Here is a 15317-nt window from a genome sequence, read left to right as displayed (position 1 = left end):
TGCAGTTTTCTTCAGATGATAAGTCACCATCAGAAGCAGCAAGTTCTGTTGTCAGACCAACACAGTCTATTCCTTGACCAGCTTGGAAAAATTTACAGAAGTCCTATTTTTGGAGAGGAGCCTAGGAGACCTTCACCTTGACTGTCCCTGCTGCTTGAAGCTGAGTTGAGTTCCTGCCCATCTCATGCTTTCAAGACAGGCCTGCAAGGTTGGCTTATATTGCCTTTCTCCAGTGTTAATATAATGTCTGAAAGACCAGTCAGACCACAGTTATGCCAACAGGGTCTTCAAATACCAGTGCCAAAGGCAGCCACTACTCCAACAGAGCTGATTTGGTTCATGGGATAGCCCTTGCAATTGTATAAGCAAAGTAATCTGTCATTTAGCTGAGAAGGGGAATATTTATGGGTCCAGAACAGCTACAGGCCTTTTTGGCCCACACTTTGCAGTCCTCCATACAGAATCCCTGTTTGAGAAGCTCACCAGAGAGAGCACAATTTTAACCTTTTGTGAAACTGAGAATAGCCTGCAAGTAAAGGGGAGGTAGCAGGGTACCTAGAAGATTCCTTCCTGATGAAGAGGGCCTTAAGCAGCCAGGGCAGCATCTTGAGGGTCAAACAGTTAATGCCAACCCCACTCTTTCAGTCTTACAACCTCATCTCCTGTAAGAAAGACAGACAGGGACAGGAGAAATTTTTTTTGTCTCTTCTATATTGCACAGGATTCCCCACTTAAAGGCTCTTCCTTTTCACCCCAACTCACTGGGAATCTAGCTAGCTTCTCTACAGTACCATGCATGTTCCTTTACCCAAATATTTTTCTTAGTCAGCAGTTTGGCCAATATATTTATCTAAAAACCATATTCCTAAATAATCGTAATTTTTTTTAGTAGCTTTGGAAACTATTTATGTAATACCAAGATTTGAGCTAGCAGAATACAAGTTGTTAAACTGAATAACCTCATCCCAAAGATGAGGACAATTGTGAAAAGCACCCAGAAATCTACATCAGTTATTCCATTTAAGTGTTGTATATTTAGTAAAGGAAAAAGAGGATTTGAGCCTAAGCAATCTGAAGTTACACACAGTGTAGTGGTTTATATTTTGCTATTGTATTGATCTTGCTGTGGATGATAGTTACTTCATTTCTTTGACCTGTACTACTTCACTGGGATTTCCAAGAGCTTCATGCTGCTGTCACCTCTGTGTGAAACCCTGATGTGTCACCCATGTAACTTCTCAGTGCCTTCCACAGTTATAAATACCCACTTTCTGACTAATCTAGAGCTAAATGTGAGGCTATCACTCAAAGTGAGCAGCAAGTGACTTCACAGAGACATTAACCAGCATTACCCTGCCTTTGCCAGATAGTCTTTATGGAAATCTAACTTCCTTGTTGGCATCTTCGACACGGACTGATTAAAAGCAAAACAGGGTCTCAGCTTGTGGGGCCAAGGACAGCGTTTTGGCACAAATGCTCTTTAGGAATGGGTCTCCTACCTGCAGCATTCTCCTTGGGCAGGCTCCTGCAGCTACCCAATAAGCAATAAACACCAAATTTATCTTACAGTTAAACACTGATGTGGAAATCCCTCTGTCTTTGAAAGAAGATACCAACTATCAGCGCTCAGGAAAAAAAAAATCCTGAATTCTCAGTGGAGCAGGGAATTTGCCATTTATGTACAGCAGTGGCTTCAGATACTAGCTTCAGGTGGTTTTATATTAAATAAGCACAACTGTAATTTTATAATTGAAAGGCAGAAGAACTTGTATGTAGAAATGAGTAACAATGTTACTATTTTTGTAAGTACTAGTGATCCTTACAGGTTAATCATTAATCTTGTAGATTTATAACAATAGTTAGCTTATTTGCTAGCTGCGTTCCTCTTTCTTTCACAATGTGTAAATTTTTCATGAGAGGAGTCTGTATCTGTCATAATACATTCTGTTGTGGTTTATTTCAGATCTAGGAACTAAAAAAAAATCAATGGAGAACAAGGAAATTAGTTTTAGCTTCCTTGAACACATAGCAATGTACCTAGATAATTTTTCAGAGCAGATGGGAAGATGTTTTCATTATCTTTAAAACTTCATCAGCATCTCTGTGTTAAATGCTTTGTTATATCCTAAGCTTAAACAAAACTAAAATCTGAATGCCAAGCACAGCTAAATGACTGTGTTTCACCTAGCTTTATGGCCAAAGGCAAAATAGGTATGTTATACTGAATGAAGTTTGTTTGGCATGTCTGTGAAATTTTGCAAATATTCCAGAAAGTCTGGTCTACATTTCAAAACAGTAACAAAACCAGTCAAACTGCACGTTTAAGGGTTTCTTTACAAATACTTCTGTAAACCCCCTTTTTTTTTTTTTTTTTTTTAAATTTTTAATAGCATTATCTAAGGTTACTGCTGTTTAGTTCCCCAGAGCAGCATTGCTGTGAGGGTGAGATCCACATGACTGTCAGGAATGTGGTTCTAGGATGCTTGTCAGAGAGAAGCATTTGATTTTCCTGGGAGAGTGGATATTAAAAGAGCAAAGTGGCTATGGTAGCTTTCTCAGAGATAATGAGGAGCAAGCACCCGTGCTACTTTTGTGGCTTTTTAATAACGTATTCCTGCAATGTGTCACATTATTGGCATGAAAAGGCAGCTATAAAAACCGCACCAGTGTCTCCTGCTGGTGCATACATATATTGCAAATGGTTTTTCAGATAGGAACTAGGAAGGGGACAGGATGAGGCTTTTACTGTGGGAGAGGGAGAGACAGCTATTTCTCACTTTTGTGTAACATAGAGCTGAATACACAGAACTGAGTAATCTCTATGCAGAGATGACATTAGGCATGCATTTTAAAGTGAGGATTTATGTCCAAAAATACAGCCATTTCAGACTTCTGAAATGGGACAAGCTAGCAAAGGAATTGTTTCAGAGATGTGGGGAAGCCAAGCAAAATGTATAGTGACATGTTTGTGTTTTACAGATACCTTCTGGTGCTTCCTCCAGGCCCATCAGTCCTTCATCCCCTGCCACTCTGGGGGCCCCCGGCTCACGAGGCAGCAGCTTCCTTCCTGTTGACTTCACCATCCCTGCCAGTCCCCTCGGCTGCCTGGACACCTCAGCAGCCAGGCACAGGATTGCCATAAACCCCCGGAAACAGAAAGGCTTTACCAACAAGAATCAGCAAACCCCCCAGGTAAGTGGAAAAGAATCATGGTGCAGAAGGAAATGGATGTGAATTTTTAATTATTATTTCAAATATTTTCATTTTTTTTTCTTTCCTACCCACATTCCTTTGCTTTTTTTTGTTCTTCCATTGGAAGAAGGGAAACCACCTATTTTCCACCAACCAAAAAAGACTTGGAAAACTTCAGTATCATGGCAGCTGAAGAGAAGTGCAACTTTGGTTTTTCATTATTTAGCCAAAAAAGTTACGGGTTACACTTAATTTGTGAAAACATCCCTGCTGTTTGAAAAGCTAGTTTTCAGTTTTAAAGAAGCCTAAGTCTATTTCTACAAACAATTTCAGATTAACCTTAACTTAATTCTTCATATTTCAAAGGAAGGACTGAAGGACTTTGGGAGGGAATGTGGCTCTGCCTGTAGATAAATTAGGATGAGATGATTCTCATCCTGGCTTCTAGGAAACACAGTGTGAAGATGAAGTTCACCAGATAGAAAAGGTTGTTGAGCTGGAGTGTAACAGTAATAAGGAGTAATGCTTCTGTACTGTGTGTTCCCTTCTCCATCAAAGAATCATGCATGAAAATCTGCCCTGGAGTTAGAAGTGCCCTGCCCTGAGAAAGAGAGGATGGGAGCAGAAATTCAGGATGAGTGTAATACGGAATGAGGTTTTCTTGGAAACATGGGCCCTACAGCATCTTTGCTGGATATTCTTTGTGCTGCAGCTGGTACAACTGCAGTACTGAAGGAGAAAAGCTAATTGTGGAGTGTCAGTCGGAGATACCAGAAGTGATGCTAATGTCTCTGGCTTGGTTTGTTCTATGCCACCATGTAGCTTGAGTGATGTCTTAAAAACATACTTGTTCATTCAGAATACGTCAATCGCAGAATGTTTCAGATACAAGAGAGGTCAACGGGCTGCCTTTGACATTTTAAACATGAATGATTTCTAGTTTCTTAACTGAAATAGTTTCTTACCCTCAGTGTTGGTAAATTACAGGATGGGGGGGGTGTCTATGTTTTGAGTATTTGTAAACGTGTGTCTATAAAATGCATTTTTTTGTACATTATTCTTTAATTAAAAGATCTTACCGCACCTCATTAGGTGGAAGAGCTGGAAAATGAATCATGTCTTCCTGCAACTCCACAAAAGAAGGGAAATTCAACAGAATCACTTAAGAGTGACCAGCATAAAAGTGACTGGGAAGGTAACGAAGACTTATGTATTGCTTCTTTGGGTGCTTGAACTCTTCTACATAAGGCTTGCAGGACCTATTTGAATTGTAAGTCCTTTCAAAGTAGCCATCTTTTGGGTTTATATCATAAAACCAATCCTGGCTGCTAAAGTGTTATGATGGAAAAAGTCATGTACTTCTCTCAAACAGTGATGCTGAAATGGTGAACTTTGAGGGCAGCATTAAAAAATACATGAGGTGAAAGTACCATCTTCAGAAGTACCTGTGCTACACAGTTGGCTAGATCTTATTGACTGGGGATCCAAGTTTCTTCAAACTCAGGAAAACCTTAACCTCAGCTTTATATCTGTTATGTGTGTAAGGTGAATTTAATTGGCTGGTGTTTACTAGGTCTTCCTTTGCCACCTCCCCCCTTATCATTTGAATAATAGGTAAGTGCCAGTGGTAACATGATTGTAATTGTAAATTGTAAAAATAAATGAAGTTTCTCCAAAACAGCACTGAAGACTTTACTCTTTAGCACTGCATTACAAATGCACTGACTGATGGTAATGCTCTAGTGTAGTGGGAACGTTGGCAGTTTGTTGTCAGAGCCAGAAGCTAATGCTGTTACACATCAGAGTTACTGTGTGTGCAGACACATCTAAGCTATCCAGATGTTCAGCAACCCTGCTGGAGCTGCAGGAGGCAGAGCTACTTGATGCTGAGATCTTCTGCTTAAATACAGAAAATCCTCCAGATCATTCTAGCCAGCCCTTCTAGGCATACACATGAAGAAATGCCTAGGGAAATCTGGCTAGTCTTACAACTAGGGATATTCACAGAAAACAGCTAAACAGCAATTGATTTAGTACACCTTAAGCAGACAACAATTTTCAGTCATTCCTGGGATTAAGTATGTTCAAACTAAAAACTTGGAGTCTCCTCAACTGGACAGCCCATTTCTAAATATGCTTTTAATACCCTTATTTAGCAGACAACGATGCCCAGACAAGGGGAATTCATGCTAAATGACTGCAATATCTGGAATGAATTACTGATACAGATGGTGCTTGAATTGTAATCTTTAAGTTACACACTCTTCTCTGTTTAATATAGGATTATCAGCCCAGGTGGAATATTGTGCAAAGGGAGGTGGTTCTAAGGAGACACCAGGTGTAAAAAGTCCCACTGATGCTGCCCATGACTCTTGTGATTCCACACTTGCAGCAGAAGACTCTTGTGGTTTGCCGCAAGAGGATGTGTGCCTTCCAGACATGGACCATCACTATAAAGCAGCTGCACCCCTTCTGAGATCTGAGCCTTCTGCAGTGAACCTTGAGGAACACCATAGTGCAAAAGTGTCGTACTGTTCAGATGAGACGTCTGATGAATTGAAATTACATCAGCAAAATACCAATACTGTAGTATCTGCACTTCCAAAATTGCAACAAATTGAAGGAGAAACTGCTGTGTTTCCAGACATACTAGCAGCTGACTTGTTTAGCAATGGTGTGGAAACAGAGGGCATAGATATATTGGCAGATGTTGCACAAAGGTCCTCAGTAAATTCTGTAGATCCAGACATTCAAGACCAGGAAAAGGGAGGTCCACTGTTTGTTGGCAAAGTAGAAGCCTGCTTGGGTACTACTGAGAATCATTCCAACCATGCTGCCTCAGATACTCCACCAAGCACCTCACAGGTTGCAGCAGCCAATTCAGAGTCTTCTTCTGACATCAAGACAGTGGCTATTTTGAAGCCTAAAAACAGGTCAGTAACAAGAAATGACAAAGAAACTTGTGAAATAATGGAATTTCAGTCATCCAAAGGCAATGTAGAAAAAAAAATAGACACTGCTGCATCTGTCTCAGAAGCAGGTTGCATGCTACCTCCCAGTAAATTGGAAGTATGTTTTAAAGCAGAAACAGTTTCTGCTTTAAAGGGTAACCAAGGCAGTCAACAGGCCCACGCGTCATACGTTTCTGAAAAACTTTCCATTGGATGTCTTGCTTCTTCAAGTTTGGCTGGCTTGAAGAGTAATATCTCATCTGATGATGACGGTACGGAGCACCAGATAAGCAGTACAGCTTCTCACAGAAAAACAGTGGAAGACAGTCGATCTTCAGATGAAAATGTGAAAAGTCCACTGAAGACTGCTTCTGCTAAACCAGTCAGATTTACCATTGCACCAGCATGGCAAAGATCTCTCTCAGGGGGGTCAAATTCAAAGGAAGATTCCTATACCAGAAGCTCCCCAACATCCCCTATAAGACCAGAGTTGTTTGAAGGAATGACAAAAGAACACACACGTTTTGATGCAGTCATCCAGGAATCAGCAAAAACCAACTCAGATAGATTTGATCGAGATTGTAAGGATAGTGATTCGCATTTGAATTCTTCTATGGAGTGGGCTGACCATGAAGCACAAAATGTTGAAAACCCATTTGGGGTCAGACTGAGGAGAACATCTTCTTTACTAAAATACCAGAATGAAAGCCGTGCTGAGACTCCAAAGCTGATCCCCTCAGCTGTTCCCACTGTTGCTTCTGCTTCAGTCAAGGAGGATCAGAAATCGGTGGGCACTGGGAAACCACCTCCGGGACTTCCTGTCAACGCAAAATCATTTGTTAAAAAACCAGATCTCCTAGAAGACAAAAATCCTCCCAAGACAAGATCAGAAGAAATGGCAAAGAAGCAAAATGGTCATAAACCTTCAGGTATTTATGCTGTATTTTAATCCAAACATTGTAGAAAACAGTCGTTGTGTAAGAACCTTGGCAGAGTGGCAAACAAAAGATAAAAATCCTCTTGACAAGGACCAAATTCAGCCTTGAATTCGTCAGTACCATAGCTTAATTGGCTTGCTGATTTGGCTAGTCAAGAGAATTCTTGGCTTATCTTAATGAGGGGTGTGTTCAGCAAGAATAACAACAGAGTAATAGCTTAAGGGCCTCTGAAACATTTCTGGTGCGACCTACTTGTGCATATCACTGAAGTTTTAACACAGTTTTTTATAACTTGCTGCTGGTTTGTAATTTTCCAGACTGCAGCAGCTCAAATCTTAACTAGGAGTTGCATTAGGTGTGATTTTTTTTTTTTTTCCTACAATCACTTAATTTAAAATATTTAAAAAGTGAAAAGGCAGCCTGTATTTTACTACCTCCATGAAAAAACAATGGTTATCATACTCATTTAATCTGCAGTGTAAGGATGTTGTTTCAAAGGCAAAATCCGGTTCACAGTGATTGCAGTGGGAGTTCTGCCATTGACTTAAACGGAAGGAGAGTCAGGTCAAAAACTCCAGAATAAACAGAAAAACAGTTATTGCCAAGGACAAAATCGTCAGGGAAGGTAATCTTATGTCCAGAGTGTTCAAAGGGTATTACAGATGCTGAAGGATTTAAAACACACTAGCTTTAGACTGACTTGACCTAAATCCCTTCTTTACTTCAAAAATGCTTCTGCTGCGTCCAGCTCTGGGGTCCCCAGTACAAGAAAGATATGGAGCTGTTGGAGCGAGTCCAGAGGAGGCCATGAGGAGAGGCTGAGAGAGTTGGGATTGTTCAGCCTGGAGAAAAGAAGGCTCCAGGGAGACCTTATAGCAGCCTTCCATTCCCTAAAGGGGCCTATAGGAAAGCTGGAGAGGGACTGTTTGCAAGGACATAGAGTGATAGGACAAGGGGTAATGGTTTTAAACTGAAAGAGGGTAGATTTAGATTGGATATTAGGAAAAAACTTCTTCCCTGTGAGGGTGGTGAGGCACTGGAACAGATTGCCCAGAGAAACTGTGGATGCCCCCTCCCTGGAAGTGTTCAAGGCCAGGTTGGATGGGGCTTTGGGCAACCTGGTCTAGTGGAGCGTGTCCCTGCCCATGGCAGGGGGGGTTGGAACTAGACGGCTTTTGAGGTCCCTTCCAACCCAAATCAGTCTGTGGTTCTATGATTCTTTTGTAGAAAAAGTACCCTCTCCACATTTGGAAACTGCTTCCTCTGAACCAACTTGGATCTCCATGGCAAAATTAAAACAAAAGGGTTTCCAGGACCACCCTCTTGCCAAAGGACATAAAGCTGAAGACAAAGCTTTGACCAAAGTGGATCACGAGGAGGTAGAGTATCAAGTAATATTGCATGGGTGTGAATCCTGCACCAGATGGCCTGGGTACTTCTGCAAACTGTTGAATATCATCTTCATTGGAGGTGCATTGTGAGCACTACTCAAAGAGAGACTTTCAGTACTGGTCTCTAAAATGTGTTGGGACAGACAACTGATGCAAGTGAGCAAACACATGTGTGACTATACTGTCACAGTGATTAGTTTCAGAGCTGGATCCTCCTACACGTTCCTTTGCACTACTCAAACCCGAACTTTTTCAGAGCTTGCCTGTTGCTCAGAATGTATTTATGTGGCCCAAGAGCTGCTTTGAGTTGCACTAGTTTCCTCGCTGTTAGTGACCTGCAGACCACATTCACTGCTCTGCACTGGAGACTGCGTACTGAAAGTTTGGCTTTTCCACTGACTCTTGCACAAGTTTCTTGTGCGGCTTGGACAAGATCTTCAATTCCCCATCCGTATGAGAGAGAGGATAACTTGCCTGCATTGAAGTAACCTTGTATTTGTAGCAACTGTCTTCCTTCTTGCCTTCTCCCTCCCTCCCTCCCACAGGATGTCCCTAACCATCGTTGTCTGGCTTGTGCTGTGTTTCCACAGTCAGGTTTAGAGATATTGCCAGGGCGAGTTTCATGGGTGCCAGTAGCTAGCAGGTTTCTTAGCTGCATTCTTTTCCTCTCTCCCCCTTTTGTAGCAAGGGATCTGTGCTAGTGAGAACATACCAAAGAAGAATCTGCCTTCCAGCTTGAGCTCTCAGGACAAGAAAACGCAAACAAAGACCAGTGTGTCTGCTGCAGCAGGTATTCTCTTTCTTTACATCTTTACGTAGTAGCTACAGTTTATGCCAGTAAGTGGTATGGGTGGCAGGTAATGGGAGGAGATAGCTACCTTTTTGATAATCAGCACACTTTATATAAGGCCTTTTCAGACTATAGTTTGTGTATAAGTCAACATATTGGCTTACTCACTCATCAGAGAAAGGAAATGAGGAACTTTTATCCCCACTGCCAGTTCATGAAATGGCATATAAACAGTATGGTGATTTATTACTAGCAAATGTCAGTAGTAAAGAATAGCAGTTGAAGTTGGAGAGTGTCCAGAGGAGAGCAGCAAAAAAGGTCAGGTCTTCTGGACCTCCAGTCAGCCAGGAAATACTGATGGGAGTGGAGTTGTTTAGTCTAGAGAAGACAATTTAATTTGCTGCAGAGGACAAGACTAGTCTTTATGCCCTGTATGAGCTTAAAATGCACCAGGAGAGGTTTAGCTTAGGAAATACTTTCTAACAATAAGAGTGAAGTGTGGAATAGCATAGGTTGCTTACAGAGCATACAGTTTCCATTGCTGGATGTGTTTAATAGATAAACATGTCTCAAGAACAATTTAGGTAGAGTCAGTTCCACTCTCAGGTGAACATAGAGGCTCGATGCCCCCTCTCCTGCCCTGTTAGCTGTGATTCTCTATAAGATGCAGGGGAAGAATGTGACTCAGACATCGTGACTCACATACCTCTTCCAAGGCTACTGCTGGGCTGCAGCTTCTCCCTCCCTGCTTACTCAGTGTGGTGCCAAACCTCAGAGACATGCTCCAGCTAGATATAGATAAGCCAATTCTTCAGCTGTGAAAGCATATTGTGCTAGCTGAAAGCTATTGATTTCAGATACTGCCTAAGAAGATAAGAAATGCCCCACTGTGTCAGAGCAGTGGCTTTTCCATTCCAGGTTCCTGTTGCTGACACGGTCAGTAAGGGATGCTGTCTAGAGAGAGTGCATGCATTTGGCCACTTTCCCCTTAGAATCCACCAGCATCCAGAATTGTTGTATTAGAGATATTAGGGGGTATTTCTGTGCCTGCTCCCTGTAGTAGCTGTTTATAGATCTGTTCCCTGTTTTTTGAGTCTACAGGTCCTACAAAATAAGCTTTCTCCCTTACTACAGGTAGCTGACCAGCTGAGGATATGCACCAACACAGAGGCTCTGATGCCAGTTGCCAGCCTTACTGTGTGTGTGTGATCAAAATACAATAGTTTTTAGAAAGGATTGTGTTACAGGCCAGCTTCATCTTACGGTTGTAGGTGCAAAGTGAGAGATGAAACTTAAACAGGCCAAGATTTTTGCTCAGATTAGAAGGTCTTCCTTGGAAAGGCTGGCATGGACAGACTGGATTTCTGTCTGTTGAATCATCTAAACCTTGGAAGCCCAGCAGCCTTCAGTCAAAATTCAGAACTCCACAAATTACTCTGCTACTCGTTTACTAGAATTTATACCACTTGCGGTCCTTGCAGCAGAATTGCAAGTTTTTCCGCATCACCTCTTCCCAAGAATTGGCCTAGTTTCCTGACATCCGACTGCTTCCTGCCCCCCCATATGCATTTATAGGCATATTCTAGTCTTCCACTCCTTGAGTATCACAAAGAGCTCTGACCAGTGCTGATGTTTAAGGAAAACACTACTCCTCTACCGCTCAGAAAACCATGCCCTATTGTTTAGGAAATGTTCATCACTGTCAGCACACAAGTAGGAGATTGGGAATCCCAAATGTAATCTCTTATTTGGTTTCCATTAGCACAGCCAGCAATTTGTCTAGTTGAAGGTGCTGGTGGTGGAAAGGATGTAGATTTAATATCCAGAGGAGTTATTAATTTGAATCATGCTTTTTGGCTTATGTTAACTGTTAGCAATTTTCTTCGTGAATGGTTGAGGTTTTCTGTGCAATGCATACATCCTGCACACAACAGCAAGAGCCAGGACAGCTCAAGGTCAGCTAAATTTGGAACAGAATTCTGAGAAATCAGATCCTGACTTTACTGAGTGTGACTTTTTTGTTACTGCTGTGTGGCAGCCCATGTCATAACCAAGGGAAGACTACTTAGCTTGCCTCTTCTCTTTCCCTCTTAACCCTAAGCATGGTGAGGTTTGTTCCAAAGCCTTAAATTCCTACGTCACCTTAGATACTTCTGAAAAATTTGCTGTGTATGTAGACCTGCAGCCTGTTTTTAATTGATATTATACTTCCTCCAGTATTTCTAAGCATAGCTTGCCTCCTGCAAGAACTACCAATGAGCCAGGATTTTTAAAAGACCAGAGACCTCCTGAGTGGAGTGACTGATGGAGCTGATAGACATTTTCCATTGATTTCAGTGCGAGCAAGATCAAGCTTCCTGTACTTAACATTGCTTAAGTCCCCATGTGACCTCTGTTCTTGTGCTGGAGCACAGCAGCCTCATCGTGCCTGCCACATGCCACACACAGACTAATCAAGTATGAGGAAAAAGTTTGAATTTTCTCAGTTTGACTTACAGAAATAAAGTACTGCCTGGGTTGAAATGGATGGAGAGAGCACAATGTTCAAAGACTTGTGACCCATGTCTCGAGAAATGAGAGCTGTATCTGTTCAGAGCTGCTTTCTGTGAAGCCCCATGCCAGGCCGTATGTCTGAAGACATTAATCTTGAAAATTTTCAAACAAGATGGATGGAGATAGACTTTTCGAAGTAGTAACTCAAAGCCAGAGAAGGAGTGTTATCTGTGTTCCTCCATCCTTTGTGAGGATGACAGGCTTGTGTTAGGCTGCAGGAAGAGGAACACCTAGCCCCACCAGAATCCCACCTTCTTGGTTTACAAGTCCAAGAACATAAAGCACTGGTTTGATCCCTACCTAGTATTTAATAATATTGCTGAGCAATTGTTGTGCCAGCAGTGAAGACTGAAAAAAAATCTTTAAGACTTCTCAGTGTTGAAAAACATATCCCGGTTACTTTTAATCCCGCAGCAAGTCTGGGGTGATCCTTGCCCTGCAGATATTTTGTTTCCATTTTCCTGCATACTCAGGAGTCTTATTCCTAGATTTTCATGCACTCACAGAGCAGAATAAGCCTGTGGAACTCCTTGCTGTGCACTGTCATGGAAATTCAGAGTTAGAAAACATTAAGAAATGAGTTAGCCAAGAACTTGAATTATAAAAACACCTGGGGCTATAGTCTCCATGTGCTTGAAGAATTTTGAAAAACTTCTTCATTTTTCAGGGCTTAGACACTTGCTGTTGGGACTGAGGAGAAGATGCTTTTATGGGAAGATTATTCACTAACAGCTCAGTATCAATTTTTCCGTTGCAATAGCTAGTTCTCGCCATTGTTGTAGCTGGACCAGATAGTGCTAGCGGTGCCCAGTTTAACAATTCCTCTGACTTATTTTTGAGTCACAAACATTCTGGGCTGTAAAACAATTGCTTTAGAGAGAAGGAAGTATTATTGGCAGAAAGTGAGTTTTTAACTCTGTAGCCTTCTGACAAATGATGGATATCTTGTTGTTGGCAGGTAAAGTTGGACCTATTGCTCAGGAAGCATCTGTGATTCCTGCTGTTGAAAAGGAAGGAAGACACTCCTCTAACCTGCCAATGACACCATGCAGCCCTGCTGAACCACCATGGCTATCCCTGGCCAAGAAGAAAGCCAAAGCATGGAGTGAAATGCCCCAGATTGTACAATAGCAAATGACATGAGCATCCTTCTTTGTATTGCCAATAGCTGCGTTAACTCCATTTAATCCCTTCTTTACTGTGACCATTTTTTTGAGAAATAAGAGCCTTAAAACTTTTGATCAGACTGTTGTATGTAAATACACAATGAAGAAATGCCATCACGGGCTTAATTTGAAGTAGGAAGCTGAGCATTTCCTACTACCAAATACTAGGAAAACTTGATCAATTCATTATATCCTTGCACATCTGGCAGTGATGTTCAAAGAAGACATGCTTCAGGCTTTTGAAACATTTCCCTTGCAAAATACGTTTTTAAAGTTTCCACAGACTATACAATATTTTGTGCAATGGCTAAGAAATTACTGTAGTCTATAAAATAGATACAATGCTGGGCACTGACACATCATGACTCATGGGCATTGATGTCACCACACTTCTTTCTCTAATGCTCTGGGATGGGCAGTCTGACTTTGCTTCTGATTGTTAATGGATCTGTTTTGTGATAGCTATAGGATCTAAACAGCATTGCAAATTGGAGTAATTTTGGCTTTTGGGTGAAGTTGCAACACCATGGGTCTTGTGCTTTGCTCATTGATGCCTGCTGGAATGACCCAGAGCTACACACCTGTTCTCTCCCATGCCCTAGAAAACCACCACACTCTAGCATGTACTCTGCTTTTGGTTACACCTCTGGAAATCTGGGATAGTTTGGGCATTCTACCAAAAAAAAAAAAAAAAGTTTTAATTATGGCAAATATTGATTTATTTTTTGTGAGATTCCTCAGTCAATTGTGTCTCTTAAAGAGTGTGTTGGGGGTGGGAACTATTTGCTGCCTAGAAGGTGCACTCTGCTCTCCATGTTCACATGGATGTGTGTTTAGTTGGTTGTATTTAATATTAGTGATAAAAGGGGGATCTGCTTTCCTCCTTGCCTCATCAGTCTTTAACCAGTAACTCAACATCAGTCTAAAAATGTGCAGCTGGGAAAGGATTATTCTCTCAGGGCCTGGCATTGCAGTCACTTAGGTTAACAGAAGTTTTGCTTCAGACTTTGAAGGAAGCAGATATTTGAAAAAGAAGGTTTGTAAAATGATGTTCGTGGCTTAAGTGGCAGTGGCACTCACCGGTCCTTTTCAGTTTTTGCAGCATTGCGCATTTATGTAGTTTTTGTTTACAGTCAGTGCAAAATTTGAAGGCTGGCTGGGCTGATGGAGAGTTTTTAGCTGGAAAGTTGGTAGGTATTTTGAAGAAAAATATTGGATTAACTGCAAAACAAAAATTTTGGTTTCAGATCAGCTTAAGCAAGACTTTAATCTTCCAGTCTTGGCCTGAATTTAATATGTAGCTCTTGCAATTTGAAAACAGTATTAATTAGGACCTAGACTGTGATTTTAATTTTTTTTTAATATAGGTGAAAACACACTCACCCAAGTAGGCTCACTGAAGCTATAGATACTGTTTATTTTGTACTAACAGCAGAAAGAGTAAGAATTTCCCATTGACTTGGTAATCCACGCCTATTTTACTACTTGTGTTTCTCTATTTTAGGAAGCATATCTTCTCTTACAAAGAACTGAAACATTTGTATTTCTCTGAAATTTTTGAGTGTAATGTAAATGAACATACTCAGCTTTGATTCTTGAAGTTTTGTACAGCTGCCATCCCATCACAAGCTTACTGACCCTGTGTAAAATATGTGCATTTCTATATTCAGCAAACTCTCTTCTCTTTTTAGTAGTGTGGATTGTGATCCTTCACCCAAAGTACTGCAAATGATACTATAATCTCTCTTTCCCTGTGTTTGCTTTTGATCTTAATATTGTTTCTGCCTGTTATGTTTGGTATGTATATATGTTTTTGTAATCCTTGTCTTGAAGGAACCCATTTTGATTCCATTCCCATATTTGGTTTATGATTAAATGCTGTTGCCAGCGATGATGATATAATTCCTGGGAAAAGAAGTGTGATAGATGGCTCTCATTCATTAAAGAAAAAATAAAAAGATGTCTTTGGTCAATATAGACTCTATATATGGGTATACTGCAGAGATCTTGTTTTGAGATGATTTTGTGTGGCCTAGGACTGATCAACACAGCTGGTCAGACTAATGAACTTTTCTAAATCTAACTAATTTTCTAAATCTAGTTTAAAACATCACCAGAGAGCTGATGCCACTCCTTTTGTTCTGGAATTATTGCTTCTTCAGTACAGGGTTGGCTTGAAGGCTAGCACTTGTGGTCACAGGAAGCCTTGTAAATAACTTGTTTGAATGTGTTCTGGTATTGCTAGCAAGCTGCTATAAGACATTTTGGGGTTGCTTTAAAAAAGAAGAAAACCACATGAGAATCATGTGATGTTACCTTTAAATTTACTTGCCTTC

At 41.0% G+C, this 15317-nt stretch overlaps 1 protein-coding gene across 13 annotated transcripts in view; it reads left to right on the top strand.

Annotated features, from left to right (window-relative positions):
* Positions 1 to 14954, top strand: part of KIAA1210 (KIAA1210 ortholog) — a 60675-nt gene extending 45721 nt beyond the window's left edge. For all 13 annotated transcript variants that reach the window (XM_054839424.1, XM_054839428.1, XM_054839435.1 and 10 more), the window contains 6 exons: positions 2980 to 3192; positions 4285 to 4387; positions 5474 to 7072; positions 8309 to 8460; positions 9157 to 9262; positions 12774 to 14954. In XM_054839424.1, the coding sequence (XP_054695399.1) occupies positions 2980 to 3192; positions 4285 to 4387; positions 5474 to 7072; positions 8309 to 8460; positions 9157 to 9262; positions 12774 to 12946 (2346 nt within the window). In that variant the 3' untranslated portion in view covers positions 12947 to 14954. The remainder of the gene's footprint in view (positions 1 to 2979; positions 3193 to 4284; positions 4388 to 5473; positions 7073 to 8308; positions 8461 to 9156; positions 9263 to 12773) is intronic.
* The last annotated feature ends 363 nt before the right edge of the window (positions 14955 to 15317 follow it).

This window comes from Grus americana, chromosome 12 (genome assembly GCF_028858705.1).
Source record: "Grus americana isolate bGruAme1 chromosome 12, bGruAme1.mat, whole genome shotgun sequence".
In the NCBI taxonomy this organism is placed as follows: domain Eukaryota; kingdom Metazoa; phylum Chordata; class Aves; order Gruiformes; family Gruidae; genus Grus; species Grus americana.
This window is presented reverse-complemented; position numbering and strand designations above follow the sequence as displayed.